Source organism: Schistocerca nitens, chromosome 2, assembly GCF_023898315.1.
Source record: "Schistocerca nitens isolate TAMUIC-IGC-003100 chromosome 2, iqSchNite1.1, whole genome shotgun sequence".
In the NCBI taxonomy this organism is placed as follows: Eukaryota; Metazoa; Arthropoda; class Insecta; order Orthoptera; family Acrididae; genus Schistocerca; species Schistocerca nitens.
In genome coordinates this window covers 389,361,873-389,380,665 of record NC_064615.1, presented here as the reverse complement: position 1 = coordinate 389,380,665, position 18,793 = coordinate 389,361,873, and the positions used below count along the sequence as shown (strand labels likewise).

Here is an 18,793-nt window from a genome sequence, read left to right as displayed (position 1 = left end):
AGGGAAAAATACCTCAAATCATATCCAAATTTACCTGATAGTTGTATAGAATATGAGAAAAAATACATAAAATATGCAATAAGATACTTTAATTAATAGTAGGCTTAACTATTACGTCTTTGTCACGTTACGTGACAGCATAAACTGACTTTCAGTTACCATCATTATCTTGGAGTAAACCTCAGATACATGTCGACTGTCTTTGATAATAGTGAAGAAAAGGCCTCGGGAGATCAGACACCCTGAGCCCTAAATTAGGTCAATTGTACAGGACAGGTCACATCAGGTGGGAGACCACACTGACTTATTATTGAGCTGTGGTGCAAGAAAATAGAAATATGTGGCCTCAGGCGATGGGACACACTGAGTAACCGATTAGGTCTATGTACACAGCATGTCACATCAGGTGATGTAACACACTGACCCCAATAGTGAGCTGTAGTACAAGAAATGTGAAGAATAAAAGGCATCAGGTGATGGGACACACTGAGCAACCGATTTCCTGTTAAATCAGGGGATAACTCACCCTGTAACAGAGGTCTCAGGTGATTACAAACCCTGAGCCATGGTAGTATAGAGTGTGAAATATATGTCAAGTCAGATGACAACACCTACCGACATTCAGTTACAATTATGTCATAGAAGGCATGTTATGTCAGGTGGCAGTCCACACTGACGTACTCTTAACATCGTTATCTTCAATTACTTATAGTAGACATTTGACATGAACAGGTAGCCCCCACTGGGTTTTATCACATTCTCTTAAACTTGCATTTAGTAGTCTTTCAGTTGACAATTCAGTCTCTGTTATAATATTAAAAACAATATACAATAGGCAGTGGACATTTACTGCTAAGTGTGTTATCTACGTTTAAATGATGACTAAGTGAAACCCTCAGCTGCCGACAGGTGATGTTGATATACCTCGATGTGGACAGTTGAAAATGTGTGCCCCAACCGGGACTCGAACCCGGGATCTCCTGCTTACATGGCAGGCGCTCTATCCATCTAAGCCACCGAGGACACAGATGGATAGCGCGACTGCAGGGACTTATCCCTTGCACGCTTCCCGTGAGACTCACATTCCCAACTGTCCACAATTCTACATATGTAATGTACCTTATAGACATTTGCCCATCCACTCATTAAGCGCGCACGCTTTGGTGATTCCCGTAAGTTTGGGCAACCTGTGCGCATTCGCACAGACGAAGGTGAATGGCTAGGTAGCCTTCAACTATATATGTGAAGACAGTAAATGTTGTCGAAAGAACCGAATACTGTTGATGACCGTGCAGCTTTTCCCTGGAATAAATGATGACTAACTGAAACCCTCAGCTGCCGACAGGTGATGTTGATATACCTCGATGTGGAAAAATTCCTTTAAAAGGTAGTAAAACATGCTTGCATACTATTTTTTGATAAAGTGCAGTAAAGTGATCCTGCACAAATATAGTTGCAATAAATTGTACCTAATCTTCTTACATACAATGTCAATTGAAGTGCAAGAAAGTCATGCTGCTCAATTGCAGCAATGATTAACAAATTTCATACAATCTCCTTACATACTAGTTATATCAAATTTAGAAAAGTCATGCTGCTCAATTGCAGCAGTAATCAATGTTCATGAAGAAATTCCTTACAAGACTCAACAGTACTAGTTTAGGTCAAGTCCTACTCAGTAATTTGGCTTCATAGTCACATCAGCTAAAGTAAACCTTACATTTACATCATACAATATAAGCTTCTTGTTATGAAACAGTAAGATCAATTCTATCCCAAAAATTTGTATTCAAGAGCTTCCTTTCTTTTTATTATAAACGTACATTATTAAATAGTCTTCACATAGGTATTTAAATAAAATATTCACAGTGCAAACACTCCCAAACGTCTCTTATTAGGAAACATCAATTCGATCCTACAAATTAGTATTGAAAAGCTTCCTTTCCTTTTTAACAATAACGTAATTCTCGAAGCCTTGCATATTAAATCCTTAGTACAATGAAATGGGGAATTACAAACAGTCCCCCTTTTTTTTGCTCATATAGTTGGTCCTCTAAATCGTGCATTTTAAATCCTAAGTACAATGAAATGGGGCATTGCAAATAGTGATTTTACTTGACAGAGAACTGGTACACAGATATCTGACAAAAACAACCGAAAAAATATTTAGAACAGAAAGAAGAGTAGACTGAGAACTCAGAAAGGAAGAATGAGTTCTACAGAGCTCAAGGATACGGGGCACCAACGCCACATGGTGTGTCAGTTTAAGAACAACCGACCCTCTACCTTATTTAGTCCTGTTGTGTAGAACAAATGGGTAATGTGTTATCACGTGTTAATGTTAAAATCATGTCAATCATGGAAATCGTGTGAGAAAAAAAGCAAAGTTAGTTACATAAATAACACACACAGACAATAAAGAGCTTTCCAATTACTGTAGCTGAAACTAATGGTAGTTATGGTGCACCAAAAACATGAGTATCATGGAAATAAAAACACAGTAATCTTATATTGATATAGCATGAAAATAACACACTTAGGGAACAGGCATTAGGAATGGACAACACACTGAGCTCAGTCAAGCAGAGGTACTGTCATGTGTCAGCAAGTAGCATTGTAACAAAACAGAAGTGTGCATAAATAGAAGCATATATGCATAGTATGTGGCCACATAATCAACATCATTAAGTACAAAGGCAAAAGCATTGATTAAAAGATCCATAAGCAGTGTAGCACAAATACGAATAATAAATATGTAGACAAAGTATGAAAATAGCTGTAATGAAATGCAGGAAGTTAACGTCAGATAATAAAGGAAATTAGCATGCCAACACTGAACAAAATTGCAGCAGAAAGCATAAGGCAAAATTAGCAGGCCAACACATAACAAAATTTCAGTAGAAAGCATAAGACATAACATTACTCTAATCCTGAAATAGGTAATCTTACAAAAAAATAAAAGTGCAGAAACACAGAAAGTCACACATAACACACATGATAAGCAATGAGATAGAAACAGCTGTTTATATCTTGGTGTGAAAAACACATGATAAGAGAAGAAGCAACATATAAGGTAGTACAGAGACATCGTAATAGGCAATAAGTGTTATACTTTTGGTGCTGTAGGTCTGAAAAAAAAGGATTAATCAAAACAAAATGCTGTAGCGTGGCATGACTTAAGTCCTCAGTAGATCCTCAATAACGAGTCCAAAAATAATTCCAATTGGCCTCTAGTAATCCCATGTTATCACATTATTGCATTAATGGCATCTGAAAAATAGTTGAGCATTAATAAGCAGTTTAAAATTGGAGACACAAAATGTTAAGTTTTCAGAAACGCGAATGGTCTTATTCTCAAAGACAAGGGTTTAAATAAAAGTTTCTGCCGTAAAGAGCAACTGGATAATAGCATAAACCATGTGTGAACATATTACTCGTATTGTACTCATCATGAAAATACCTGAATATTCGATTGCCCATGGCAACGAGAACATTCATAAACCATCTGTACTGGCAATGTAAAACGAAAATATTCTGACAGAGGTAAATTCTGGTAAACTTGGTACATCATAAAATCGTTGATACTTGTTCATAAAAGCTGTGAAAAGAAATTAACTGTTAAATAGTATGAAAGTGAAACCTGAAACTCGTCATGTAACCATTTTTGACATTCCTAGTAAATGCAAAACCACATCGCTCACACTTCATATTTCTGTCGTCGTAACTTCAGCACACAGTATTTGTTAATCATCACTTGTAGCGTTCAAGATCCCAAAGTCTAAAAAAAAAAAAATGCAACTTCAATCTAACAATACCTCATTCTCCAAATAAACTTCCAGTATCATCTTAAAAACTCTTATAAACCCTCATTTTCTTCAAATACATAAAATTCATCGAGAACATTAGTCTCATCTTCATATCCTAATAGTCAATACTCACATTCAATACACGTAATACAACCTTAAGCACAAAGACCCTACGTAAACTTCAGGATGATTGTTACCACTAGCTCAACATCAACATACAAAGTAGCCTTCGTTACGGCAAAATCTTCATGTAAGCAGTGTCATTACGTAATAATTCCACGTAATCATCGCAAAGTAACAGTGGTGAGCGACCAACAAAAAAAATAATAAAATTATCACATAGTAAGTATCGACATCAAATTGATGAATTATTACCAAAATACTCCACTGTAACGTCAACTTCGAACGCCAGCATGAAATGAGTCCCACAGAAAACAATAACGTAGTTTATTAGTAATGTACAGAAAAAATCTCAGTTTATTACAATACGTAAGAAATATGTAAATCTCAGGGAAGAAAACAGGTAACATTAAAAAAGCTGTCTCCAGAAAAAAATGTCTCCGAACTCTTGTCTTTATCATATTGCCAGAACAAAACGGCGGTGGTGTTATTTGAAGTTTGTATATGGTCAGAATCTTCGTACTCTGTAGAAGAAAAGCGCACGACGCAGGCCGATGGACGTGAGAAAGAAAAAAGTTCTAGCCTCCTGAGGTAGTTGACTGGGGCTCGAGAAAAAAAACTAAGTGGCCGACCACCTGTCGCTAATGTTGTTCCCAGGCAACGGTTGCAGCGACGCGCTACACGCTCGCTAATTGTACTCGGGCCAGGGAGAAATAATGTGAACAAACTAGCTTGACGTATATAGCTGGGATTACAGAAGTAAATGTAAGAAATAAGATTTAGAAAGTTCCCAAAGAAAGCAGTATTATCTATTCAATAAAATGTTTGCAGTTTGTGATGTGATGTACACCATGTGATTTCTTTGTACATAGGGTTTGTACTTCAATTGCATTAGGATGTGCTATACGGACGACATGATATGGACCCTTATATAACAGAAAGAATTTCTGACTGAGATTGTGAGCTTTATTGGATGGCCTGTGGGAGCAGACCAGAACTTAATTTCCTACTTGAAAAGAAACATTTCTCTTTGTTGACTTCAATTGGCGTAGCCGTTGGTCAGCAGTTCGTTTAATATTCTGCAACGCAAGTTGAATAATCTCGTGATTCCTTAGGCAGCGAGACTGTCGGAAACGTATGAGTTCTGTAATCTTGTCAGGTGGATGTTGGTTCTTTAAAACCAGATGTGGAGACAATTGTGTGTAAGAATTTGGTAACGAATTTATTACATCCTGAAACATGTGGAGGTATTTATCCCAGTCATTGTGTTTTGCATGACAAAAGATTTTAGATAATTTCACCAACTCCTTCATTAACCTTTCTGTTGGGTTGGAAGAGGCGTGGTACCTGGAAATGAAAATGGGGGAAATTCTGTGATTCTGAAGAGTACATCACCAAGTGCGCGAACGCAACTGCGGCCCATTGTCGGATATTACGGATGTTACATGACCCACTTATTTCAGGAAATGTTCAGTAAAAGCACGTGAAACAGTGCAGGCCGTAGCTTTACGTAATGGGGTGAAAGTGACGAATTTAGAAGTTAATTCCACACAGCAAAAACATAGGCGTAATCTCTATTTGTAGTAGGAATCGGGCCAAATGAATCAACGGCCGCCAGCTGACGAAGACGTAAATGTATGATCGGGAATCAGCAAAGGATACTGTAGGTGGTTTAGCTTTTTGACAAAGTCTGCACTTTGCAAGGGCTTGGCGAATACGTTTTTCCATATTGAAAAAGTAAGATGTTTGTTTAAGCAGCTGATAACATTTGCGCGGTCCATAATGCGCATAGCTAAGGTGAACATACCAAATCAGTTTGTTAATTAAGTCTTCGGGGATACAAACTAGCCACGTTGTCGTATCTGGTTTGATACGGCAGAACAGTATATTGTTGTGTATAAGGTAATACTGTCGTAGAGAAGTATTATTAACATCGCCCCATTGTTGTTTCACGTCTTTCCAGATGGAATCTTTATCTTGTTGAGGGTAATCCTGTGAAAATGGAGCCTGTAAAGATACGAAGGGGGGCTGTTGTTGTAGATAAGCACCATTATTTCCCTGGTGTTCTGGGACAAAATTACGAGGCACACCGTCGTCCTGCAATTGTTGCTGAATATCAGAAAGTGTATTCCGAATTGAGTGAAGTTCTCTTTTTTGCTGTTCGCTAACAGTGACTTGTTTGCTCTTAAATTTGGCCAGGGCTAGGTATTCAGTTGTTTCTGAAAAATGAACTGGGGTTGTATGGTTTGTTCATTGTCTGCGTGCGTTTCCAAAGCAGCTATTCTTTCGGTTATGTTTTCTAACTGTGATTGAAATTGTTCACCCTGTTCACTGACCTTAGTTTCAAGTTGAGTGACGTCAGATGTCAGGGATTCTGTACATGATTGTAAGACCTGTATTTGCTCTGAATGAGTAGCAGAAGTTTTTTGCAACTTGTCAATAACCTCTGTTGGAAGTACTGCATTGATTCTGTTCGTAAGGTCAGTAATGTCACGGTTATGTGTTTCAGTGATATCCTGTAATTTCTTGTCATTTGCTTCCTTGTTTGTTTCAATAGTGTGTCAATTCCTGAGCACGCTTAGCATTGTCAGCACACAAGGCGTCTAATCGTCCCGTTAATGTTTTGTTATGTTCCGCAATATCTGCACGGAATTGCGCAAATTGTTTGTCACGCTTTGCGTTCTGTTCTTCACTCTTAGCGTCATGTTCCTGTAGTAGTCGAAAATAACGGTCAAATTTATCTTCATTTGTTACTGGGGGCGTCACCTCAGGATTTGAGTGTGGCAACCGATATTGCTGGCTAGGGTTACTAAGGACTGTTTGAAAACTCTCAGATGAAACAATTTCTCTATCTGTAGAAGGATTTTGCAAGAGGAATTAATTGTTGGAGCCAACTACATTGCTTTGTGCAGGTTGATTAAGCAAAAACGAATCATGGGAAACTGTTTCTACATGGCTTACTGTGTTCTGAGAATCCGAACGCAGAAGAGGAACCGATTCGGCAATTTGTGTTTCTGTTGCATCATTACTAGCTGCAGTTTTATTCGCAACTTCCTGATCAGTTTGTGATGTAGGAAGATTAAGGGGCAAAACTGGGTCATTGTCCGGTTGTTGTAGCTTACGCGATTTTGAGGAACAGCGTAGTTTTACTTTATCGCCCTGTCTATTTGTTTCAGACATCTTGAAAGAGACAATCTGGCTAACAACAATTTTAAAATGGACGTAAGTCACAAGACGGTATTTTACAGACAAAAAGAAGAAAAATTATTTAGGATGGACACACAAAATCTGTAAAAATGCAGAAAGCAAGCTGAAATGAATGTTCACAAGTGTAGCAGCAAACACAATATTACGCAACTAGTAATTGTAGCACACAAGCATAGCCGCCAAAGCAATATTACGCAACTAGCAAGGCAGTGCACATCTGAAAGTATGGTGGCAAAAAAGAATGCTCGAAAACAAAGTCCACAGTTACGGAAAAAATATGTCCAGGAACGTCATCACAGAGGATGTCGCCAGGTGTTGTTAATAAAACTTCTCTATTTAAACTACACTGAACTGCATGTGACTGCTTTAGTCTTTAATACAACTTGCATCTGACTGCGTATTTAACTGAACTGAACTTTATCTGACTGCATGAAAATATTGTTGGAAAATTAATACTCAAAATACACATCTGACTGCATGAAAGTTTAGTGGTAAAAATAAATGAAAGTCATCAACCTGCATCTGACTGCGTCTGTGGACTTAGCTCGTGCACTCCTTCCTGTTTAGCCGATAATAAAACATATATTCAACTCAGCCGTAGTGCAATGGCATAAAATTGTCATTCTAGATAACTTTACTCATTTTGGCCCTGTTTGTTACTTATAAAAATTCTGTCCTGATGTGTATAATTTGCCAACAGTGCAATGGCATATAGATTATTTTACTCTGATAAATGAAATTATTAGCTTTACTCATGGGAACTTTACTTTAATATACCTTTTGGTTCAATGCAAGCACAGGATGCGGAGAACGACACAAGGTGTGAGATGAAACTCTAATTTTATCTAAAAAATATTTATTGTTCAAACTTTTAAGGCACATGTGAAAAACTAAAAAAAAAAAACTTCTATAGCATGGATTTACGAGAAAGTTTCACAAAACGCTTATTGCATCAACCATGGGATTTCTATCTAGCTTTCAGACATTATTTAACAAAGAAAACCTATTTTAGTAATTATTCTTTCTAGTTTCCCCAGGTATGCGCCGAGTTTCGCTCAATATATAGCTTATTATGTGCGTAGCACCAATTCTTACTTTGATGCTGTCATGACCCGGCTGCCTCCTGCTGGCATTTAGCTCTGACTCGAAACACTTCTGCTGTCTCTGCTCATCTCCTCGCCACTACCCCAACTTTTACCGTGTGCACCAAGCTCTGTTAGCTGTCAAAGATCTTACTACTCGAAGATGTACTACTTGTCCAACCTTGCGGTTGGGAACTATCGACATTTTTCACTGGTTCTATCCTGCCGATTCTCAGCACATATCTTTCAAATTCAATACTGTTCCAATACTTTGCAAGATTCATAACCCTCAACTAACACTTTCCAAGTTCCTATCATGGACGAGCCTCCAACTGCGAGCTAACATCCCAAACATGTTCGAGCTCACATGCAGTTCCTCTTCCTCGAAATGTCTTGGCTCAAACTTGTCTAGGGGGTGAACTGCACGTGTCGCATTACAAGCCCGAAGTTAGATACTTTTGACCGTTTGGTTAAGTTGTCTGGCTGATGGCAAGATACCATATACAAAGTTGTTGTTGTTGTTGTTGTTGTTGTTGTTGTTGTTGTTGTTGTCTTCAGTCCTGAGACTGGTTTGATGCAGCTCTCCATGCTACACTATCCTGTGCAAGCTGCTTCATCTCCCAGTACTTACTGAAACCTACATCCTTCTGAATCTGCTTAGTGTATTCGTCTCTTGGTCTCCCTCTACGATTTTTACCCTCCACGCTGCCCTCCAGTGGTAAATTTGTGATCCCTTGATGCATCAGAACATGTCCTACCAACCGGACCCTTCCTCTTGTCAAGTTGTGCCACAAACTCCTCATTAGTTACGTGATCTACCCATCTAATCTTTAGCATACTTCTGTAGCACCACATTTCGAAAGCTTCTAATCCCTTCTTATCCAAACTATTTATCGTCCATGTTTCACTTCCATACATGGCTAGACTCCATACAAACACTTTCAGATACTACTTCCTGACATTTAAATCTATACCCGATGTTAACAAATTTCTCTTCCTCAGAAACACTTTCCTTGCCATTGCCAGTCTATATTTTATATCCTCTCTACTTCGATCATCATCAGTTATTTTGCTCCCCAAATAGCAAAACTCCTTTACTACTTTAAGTGTCTCATTTCCTAATCTAATTCCCTCAGCATTACCCGATTTAATTTGACTACATTCCATTATCCTCGTTTTGCTTTTGTTGATGTTCATCTTATATCCTCCGTTCAAGACACTGTCCATTCCGTTCAACTGCTCTTCCAAGTCCTTTGCTGCCTCTGACAGAATTACAATGTCATCGGCGAACCTCAACGTGTTTATTTCTTCTCCATAGACTTTAATAGCTACTCCGAATTTTTCTTTTGTTTCCTTTACTGCTTGCTCAATATACAGATTGAATAACATTGGGGAGAGGCTACAACCCTGTCTCACTCCCTTCCCAACCGCTGCTTCCCTTTCATGCCCCTCGACTCTTATAACTGCCATCTGGTGTCTGTCGAAATTGTAAATAGCCTTTCGCTTCCTGTATTATACCCCTGACACCTTTAGAATTTGAAAGAGAGTATACCAGTCAACATTGTCGAAACCTTTCTCTGAGTCTACAGATGCTAGAAATGTAGGTTTTCCTTTCCTTAATCTATTTTCTAAGATAAGTCGTAGGGTCAGTATTGCCTCACGTCTTCCAACATTTCTGCGGAATCCAAACTGATCTTCGCCGAGGTCCGCTTCTACCAGTTTTTCCATTCGTCTGTAAAGAATTCGCGTTAGTATTTGGCAGCTGTGACTTATTAAACTGATAGTTCGGTAATTTTCACATCTGTCAACACCTGCTTTCTTTGGAATTGGAAGTATTATATTCTTCTTGAAGTCTGAGGGTATTTCACCTGTCTCATACATCTTGCTCACCAGATGGTAGAGTTTTGTCAGGACTGGCTCTCCCAAGGCCGTCAGTAGTTCCAATGGAATGTTGTCTACTCCCGGGACCTTCTTTCGACTCAGGTCTTTCAGTGCTCTGTCAAACTCTTCACACAGTATCGTATCTCCCATTTCATCTTCATCTACATCCTCTTCCATTTCCATAATATTGTCCTGAAGTACATCACCCTTGTATAGAACCTCTATATACACCTTCCACCTTTCTGCTTTCCCTTCTTTGCTTAGAACTGGGTTTCCATCTGAGCTCTTGATATTCATACAAGTGGTTCTCTTTTCTCCAAAGATCTCTTTAATTTTCCTGTGGGCAGTATCTATCTTACCCCTAGTGAGATAAGCCTGTACATCCTTACATTTGTCCTCTAGCCATCCCTGCTTAGCCATTTTGCACTTCCTGCCGATACCATTTTTGAGACGTTTGTATTCCTTTTTGCCTGATTCATTTACTGCGTTTTATAGTTTCTCCTTTCATCAATTAAATTCAGTATTTCTTCTGTTACCCAAGTATCTCTACTAGCCCTCATCTTTTTACCTACTCGATCCTCTGCTGCCTTCACTACTTCATCCCTCAGAGCTACCCATATTTCTTCTACTGTATTTCTTTCCCCCATTCCTGTCAATTGTTCCCTTATGCTCTCCCTGAAACTCTGTACAACCTCTGGTTTAGTCAGTTTATCCTGGTCCCATCTCTTTAAATTCCCACCTTTTAGCAGTTTCTTCGGTTTTAATCTACATTTCATAACCAATAGATTGTGGTCAGAGTCCACATCTGCTCCTGGAAATGTCTTACAATTTAAAACCTGGTTCCTAAATCTCTGTCTTACCATTATTTAATCTATCTGATACCTTCTAGTATCTCCAGGATCCTTCCGTGTATACAAACTTCATTTATGATTCTTGAACCAATTGTTAGCTATGATTAAGTTATGCTCTGTGCAAAATTCTACCAGACGGCTTCCTCTTTCATTTCTCTCCCCCAATCCATTTTCACCCACTATGTTTCCTGCTCTCCCTTTTCCTACTCTGGAATTCCAGTCACCCATAACTATTAAATTTTCGTCTCCCTTCACTACCTGAATAATTTCTATTATCTCATCATACATTTCATCAATTTCTTCATCAACTGGAGCTCTAGTTGGCATATAAACTTGTACTAATGTAGTAGGCTTGGGCTTCGTGTCTATCTTGGCCACAATAATGCGTTCACTATGCTGTTGGTAGTAGCTTACCCGCACTCCTATTTTTTTATTCATTATTAAACCTACTCTTGCATTACCCCTATTTGATTTTGTGTTTATAACCCTGTATTCACCTGACCAAAAGTCTTGTTCCTCCTGCCACCGAACTTCACTAATTCCCACTATATCTAACTTCAACCTATCCATTTTCCTTTTTAAATTTTCTAACCTACCTGGAAAGTTAACATAACATATAATTACAGTAATAATCGGGAACTAAATTAAAGACCCATAAATGATGTAGGCCACACAGTTGCGATTTTGTTTAGATTAATGTTTGTTGACAAAGCAAACTAATAGAGAAATTAGTCGTATTTAGAGTTACTGTTACACACGAGCTCGTATCCATTTGACACAGTTTGATCATTCACAATCTCACACCAGGCGCGCGGCTGCTCTCCGCTCAGAGACTAAGTCCCGCGATACCACACAATGCGAAATTTTCTAAGATTTTTCACTTCCTAGCTATCTAAAGATCGACCGCCCGCTTCCGCGTCTCCACCAGCACTGTACCTTTTCGTGTCACCAGTCGAACTGTCGTCTTTGGTGTCTAGACCAGAACTGTCCATCTCTGCCCGTCTCCGGCAGCGTTTTCCCGCGCGCCGAACGTCGTCACTCAACTGACCAGGGAAGTTCCCTTTCCTGAAGCTGTCCAGCTGATTGGCTACAGCTTATTCTACATTATTTTACATTTTAACATATTTAAATAATCAAAGCTTGACCACTTTCACGTTCTAAACAGAATAACAATAATATCCGTTTCATAATAAACGTTAAATTCTTTTACATAAAACCAATACATTATCCTTCTTAGCTTTGAATGCCACAGCCAGTAGCCTTGCACCAATAAATATATGCAGAACAAAAGTAACTATTATGCGCTAAACTTTACAGCAATTATTCTATTACCTAATGATTCAATAAGGTTCCATGCTGTCATCGTTCAATGTGTTTTGTGTGGAGGAAATGATGATCTGATGCTTAACTGTTACTGATAATTTAAATCTACTTTGTTTTAAGCAAATAAAGTAACTAAGTTGATATTTACAGCGTTTTTCATTTTAATGATGCGCTTCTCTATGAAATGTCGATCGTTAAGATCGACCAAAGCGTTCAGATTTTAGCATTCAGGTCTTTGTTACAAAACTTGTTAATGTCACTTTGACAGTAAATCCTAAACTATCATAGATATGATAAATATTGAAGTTTTATTGGGATCACCATGAAAATTTAAGGAGGATGGCAGATTAAAATTACTGTTTCTTGATTCCATAAATTACTGTAGAATTAAATAGTTTTCATTAATTCCTGTTGTCCAGTTTCATTTGGAGTTATTGAAAAAGTATCAACAGTCTTGTACACTGGCATTCTGCTCCTTCTTTGTATATTCTCCTCCTGTACGGCATGGCTGTGTGTATCGTGCGGCTGCCTCGAGTCGAATGAGCCTGCAGCTGCCTCAGTAGCGGATGTTGTTACTGATAAGAACTGGGCGCGGCAGGAAGTAGCGCGCCAGAAAACAGCAATGGCGGCTCCGGAAGTGGACCTTTCCAGCGGATCGCGCTTAGTTAAAACTATAGCGCGATCCCCCCACCAATTTCCCCTCCAGCGCCTCGTGTACCTCCCCGCCGTCGTTACGTAACTGCAGAGCCATATTTAACAATGCTACGTCTTCTCGGCCACAAATGGCCTCTGCTGGGTTTCCCTATGACATAGGTTCTCGTCTGTCTCATTCGCACGCTACAGTGCTTAAGCCTCAATAGACAACAGACGCCTGTGAGTTTCCCCATCTCGTAGTGGATCTGTGCTCTTTGTGGCATCCGGTCCCGGCCGACAGAGTTCGTTTCACAATTCCTGAAGGCTGACTCTTTCGGCCATATACTTAAATGAGAGCGAAATGCTCGTTAACTCACAAGTTTCTCTCCATTTTATTAAAGAAGTAACACATCAGATCGGTAAGATTTTAAAGAAACATGACATCAGACTGGTCTTTAGACCAACAAAGAAAGTAAGTCAAGTACCTCGATCTGTGAAGGATAAACGACCTCCTCTGTCGACATGTGGTGTACACAAAATTCCATGTACGTGTAGTAACGTCTATATTGGAACTACCAAGAGAAGCGTACATACATGGCTGAATGAACACAGAAACCTATGTCTATTAGTAAAAATAGAGAAATTAACTATAGCAGAAGAAGCTCTTCGGTCAGGAAACCACGAAGTAAAGTTATCTGAAACAAAAAATTTATCTTCAACGTCAAATTATTATCCAATACGATGTAGAGAAGCCTTTGAAATTCATAAGCTTCAGGATAATTTTAATAGGAAAGTGGAGGCAATGAAACTTAGCGGCAAATGGACAGCAGCCCTGCAAAATCGCTATACGGCCGTAGTGGCCGAGCAGGGTCGAATCCTGCCTCAGGCATGGTTGTGTGTGATGTCCTTAGGTTAGTTAGGTTTACGTAGTTCTAAGTTCTAGGGGACTGATGACCACAGCAGTTAAATCCCATAGTGCTCAGAGCCATTTCAATTTTGCAAAATCGCTAGACAGTTTTATCTTCGACAAGACGACAATCTATATTTAAGTTTTATCTCTGACAAAGATTATCTCTGCTCATCACGTGTTACTTTGACCACGCCCCCTTTCCCACAGTATTTATGTATTTATGTCGCTCTCGGACGTCCGACCGGTCAGTCGGCAAGACTCAAAGGAGGAGCGCCTCTGAGAATGTACACCACAGTCCTGGACGAAACGTCAGGAACAGAAGTGTTTCTTGGACCACGACCTCACATACCGAAAGGTTTACCAGCATCTAATTCTACGAGCAATGTTATTGGGATATAGAATGGATACCTGTGGTGTTGTGTTATTGAAGCTAAATTTTGTCTCTGATTATTTTATGGTTTATTCTGGATCTCGGTGAATAACAACAATAAGTTTTCGATAAACTGTTTATGTTTTCGGACAGTTTGTTCGATGAGGATTAAAAGTGGATAATTTCTAATATATAATGTATCTCAATTTCCTCCTCGAGCAGATTGATCTAAAATATGAACAATTTATCAGAAACTTTATTGATATTATCCACCATCAGGCAAAGAGAAAATTTAACTTAAATAACACGAGAAGAGAAATATAGATTCAATATTACCGAATAACATCGCTGTCAGAAACGTCGACAAGCAGATGTAACTACAGAATATCGCTGATCGTCTGACGTAACTGCTGTCACGAAATTTTAATGGAAAATAATTTCATTTCTTACCATAATTAATGAAATATCAGAATGTAACACAACTGATTAATACTAAAGTACCACCGAAAAAGTGTAATGAGTAAATAAATAGTAACAGGAATAACAAAATCGCTGACCATCTCTCACAACTGCTGTCATTAAATGTCAACTACAGACTAAGATTTATTTTTAACCACTACTAATAGAAAAGTGCTGACACACACATTAACGCAAAATGTATTCATTAACAAACAGACGTCAATAGAAAAAACGATATTGCATGGATGTCAGGACTTGAAAACATATGTAAAATAGTATTATTCATAGTAAATTGCATGTAATACAATATAAGTACCAAAATTTATAATAAGTTCCATTACATAGAATATGTTGACTGCTTTATATCCCAATAAAGCCTGTAGTTTAAATAAAAGTAATATTCATGAAGCGTAGTTGGTTATATAAATGTATTATGTCCTTAAAAGACTTGAGTGTAAGTTCAACATCACCTCATCTCCTACATCGATTTCAGACGAACTTGGTGCACATATTACTATCTCAAAGTAATTACTGTTGGGGGTAAAACCACCAATTTTTCATAGGAAGGTGGTAGGAGGTAGACAGAGGGAGGGGCAGAGGAGGTGGAGGACAGAGGAAGGGGGAGAGGAGGTGGAGGACAGTGAGAGGGGCGGAGGAAACGGACAGAGATAGGAAGATGGAGGTGAACAAAAAGATGACAGGAAAAATGTTTATCGCTTACTACAGCTTCGCTGTAGGGGGAGAGGAGGTGGTGGACAGAGAGAGGGGTGGAGAAGGAGGTGGCCAGAGAGTGGGAGGGGAGGATGAGGAAGGGATGGGCTAATAGAAGATGTGAATAAGTAAGTATCAGGGCAACGTCGGGTTTCTCAGCTATTGAATAACAGACAGCACTGCGCTATTTTTGACGATGAATAGACGTAAATGATGACAAAAATATTTCCGCTCCTCAGGTGCTTCTTCGCGGAGGCGGCAGCCCGGTGGAGGCCCGTACGCTGCGGGTCCTGCACACGGCCATCTTCCTCGCCAGGCCCGACGGGTCGCGCCTACGCCTGTTCGCCAGCCCTCTGCCCATGGCTCTGCGCTACCTGGACGTCGTGCGCGCTGCAGCCAAAGGTAGGTCCGCACCATGCATCTGCACTACATTGTTCCTCTTGAGCAACACCATGTAGCGCGCTTGCAGCACCGTCTGGAACGTACACGGGGTTAACGGTCAAGGAACGCCAGCGAAGTAGTTCGATCTTCTTCAGAAACTACTGTCATTTCATAACGGCTTTTGTTCGGGATCGGGACAACTAAGACGTGATGTGAAGCCGATAGTATCGAGCACTTTGAAAATTATGTCCCAACCGAGATCTCTGCGATGTATACATCCTGTGTTCAAGAATGCACGGTGTCCTATGTCCTTACGCCTCACATTACAGAGGCAGGAGAGTATCTTAACCCTCGCGTCGCAGACTTGATCCACAGGGCCCCAGTAAAATGTTATCCTATCTCATTTGTTCCAAGCTCGTTAATATATACATTGGACTGTTTATTTATATCGTATTTTCTAAATTACTATGTAGTTACTCATAGCGATTTTTTTATTACTACAACAATGAGTAACACATGGTATTTATAAAATGTGTGTAGTATTATTAATAAATAATGTTTTATATTTCTTTATATCTAGCTTCCTCATATCTGAATGTGTATAATGGAACATAATGCCTTATTTGACTTCATTTATTTATTTCAATGAGTAACATACATATTTACCAATTTGATACAAGTTACACTTAACGCTATGCTGAAAACGAAGTTTTTATATATTTTTTATTAATGTATTAATTCAACATGACTCTGAACTTGAATGAATAAAATAATATAATATAATGGATTATTTTATTTTTACAGGATATTTTGGCATAGGGTGTTTACAAAATGACTGTTACAGCATATTCGTGCAAAAACGCATAAGAAAGATGAAACTATATTAGAGTCAAGCGAAAAACTGTAATATATCAGTCACTATTTTTCTTATCAGTGAACACACTCTGTACAAATTAGGGCTCGATGTTCGTCACAGAGCCGGCCGCGGTGGTCTAGCGGTTCTGGCGCTGAAGTCCGGCACCGCGGGACTGCTACGGTCGCAGGTTCGAATCCTGCCTCGGGCATGGGTGTGTGTGATGTCCTTAGGTTGGTTAGGTTTAAGTAGTTCTAAGTTCTAGGGGAATGATGACCACAGATGTTAAGTCCTATAGTTCTCAGAACCATTTTTTCTATCCCTTTTCTTTGAACACTGTAAACATCTCACTTTGCTGGTTAGAAGTTCTGATCTGTCTGGTGACACACTATCAATTTCCAATATTTCTTCTAGAGTTCTCTTCGCATTCCTTCGTAGTGTAGGTATATTCAGTCTAGCCCTCAGGTGAGGCGCAATTAAGTTCCATGCCAGTTCATACAGAAATTTTCTTCGGGGCTTGCTTACTTCAGTGCTGGAGATGGTAAACAGAACCATGGCGTTTATCCCACTTTGATCCAAAATGCCACAGAAAACCCTCACAGTTCATATTCTTGTTGCGTGTGCAGTAGTGTAAGTTTTGCGCAGCTGATCAAAAGTGTCAGTACCACCATTTGTTTAAATGTATGAAATTATCATTCAGGTTTCCCTGTTGTTTCGTCGATGTCATTCGAGTAGTGCACAGCAGACAGCAAGAGTACAACTTTTTTTTCTTTGGCAGATATGACAATACCGACTTATTCAAATCAAAGGCAAATTGTGTTTTTCCGACATTTTGAGAACGGAAAAATGATTGTGGTGTTGTAAGGTGTCAGGCAAATCCAACACCTTCCATGAAAACCCTGACATGAGAAGCAAATCCAGTAGTAAGTCCCATAGCTCCGAATAAATCGTGACATTAAATTAACCAAAGTAATACAAGTAACGAGTGAGCAAATGGAATACCACAGACTAACACAAGAGTGCCTAAATGCATGTCATACCTTCCCACCGTGAGACAGACGCAGTTCCGAGGGGAGAAACGAGAACAGAAGCCGAGAGCAGAACCACGTTAAGCGAAAAGGCCCTACGATAAGGGACGGACAGCCACGTTGCCAGCTAACCGCTAGGACCACTCCATCCACAAGTTTTAGCGTGAGACTTTTTCGCGTCTTTGTTACGTCAGAACCACCCCCCAGCACATGTTAAAAGCTAGAGCCCTCAAGAAGAACAGTATAGATCTTACGATAACACAAAAAGGGCCACCCCAGCCGCAAGTTTTAGCGTGAGACTTTTTTGTGTCTCTGTTACGTCAGGACCACCCCAAGCCCATGTTAAAAGATAGAGCCCTCCAGAAGAACAGTATAGATCTTACGATAACGCTAAAAGGACCACACCAGCTGCAAGTTTTAGCGTGAGACTTTTCCGCGTCTCTGTTACGTTGCAAACTTTAAAAACATTGCCCCATCACGAAAAGTATAACGTTTCTCATTCGATACACAGAATTTTTGTAGGCAGAGCTTAAGGTTAACATTGAGACCCTGATTGGTCAGATGAAAACACAGCCAGATAGTTTTTTTAAACCAACTTCGGTAAATTGTAGTAAGGAGAAGTTAGGAGAGAGTTGCTTCCGAGACGGCGAGGTGAGCGGAGCTGTGCTGTCCGCCGCCGCCTGACGAACACCGACAAGGTAATGAACGCACGTGATGCCGCATAACAGTGCATAAAGCTTCACTCAGAACTGCAGAAGTCTCATCTGTTACACCCCGTTTTTGCGTAATACTAGTGTCGATCGTCAATTAAGGCTCATGGTGTTCATATTTGCCAACTGAAGTAAAAATCAGAAATGCGATGAGTCTTCTGTTATATAATTATTGAGAAGCCACATCAACCACTGTAATTTACAACAAGTTAGATAAGTAATTGAAGGTAATTGAGGGTCACTGTAGACCATTTTGATAGTTTTCCCTTTTGTGAAACTTAATTTAAACCTAGACTATGGATGTGATATGGCATAGGTCATCCTTCGATCCATTGTAGAACTTGGAAACCCCCTCAGGGAATATTTTTTCACATTTTTGTTGAATGCAGTTGGTTTTTATCATCCTGTATTGAAACATTTCCTTTTATCAATAGTGCAATTTATAAACAATGTTTTGTGAGTGGAATA

The 18,793-nt window shown here is 39.4% G+C and overlaps 1 protein-coding gene across 1 annotated transcript in view; it reads left to right on the top strand.

The window, feature by feature from the left end:
* The window catches only part of LOC126235043 (uncharacterized), a 164,125-nt gene extending 147,776 nt beyond the window's left edge, over window positions 1–16,349 (top strand). The window contains exons 3-4 of the mRNA XM_049943778.1: window positions 15,593–15,755; window positions 16,315–16,349. Of these exons, the coding sequence (XP_049799735.1) occupies window positions 15,593–15,755; window positions 16,315–16,349 (198 nt within the window). The remainder of the gene's footprint in view (window positions 1–15,592; window positions 15,756–16,314) is intronic.
* Window positions 16,350–18,793: the final 2,444 nt, after the last annotated feature.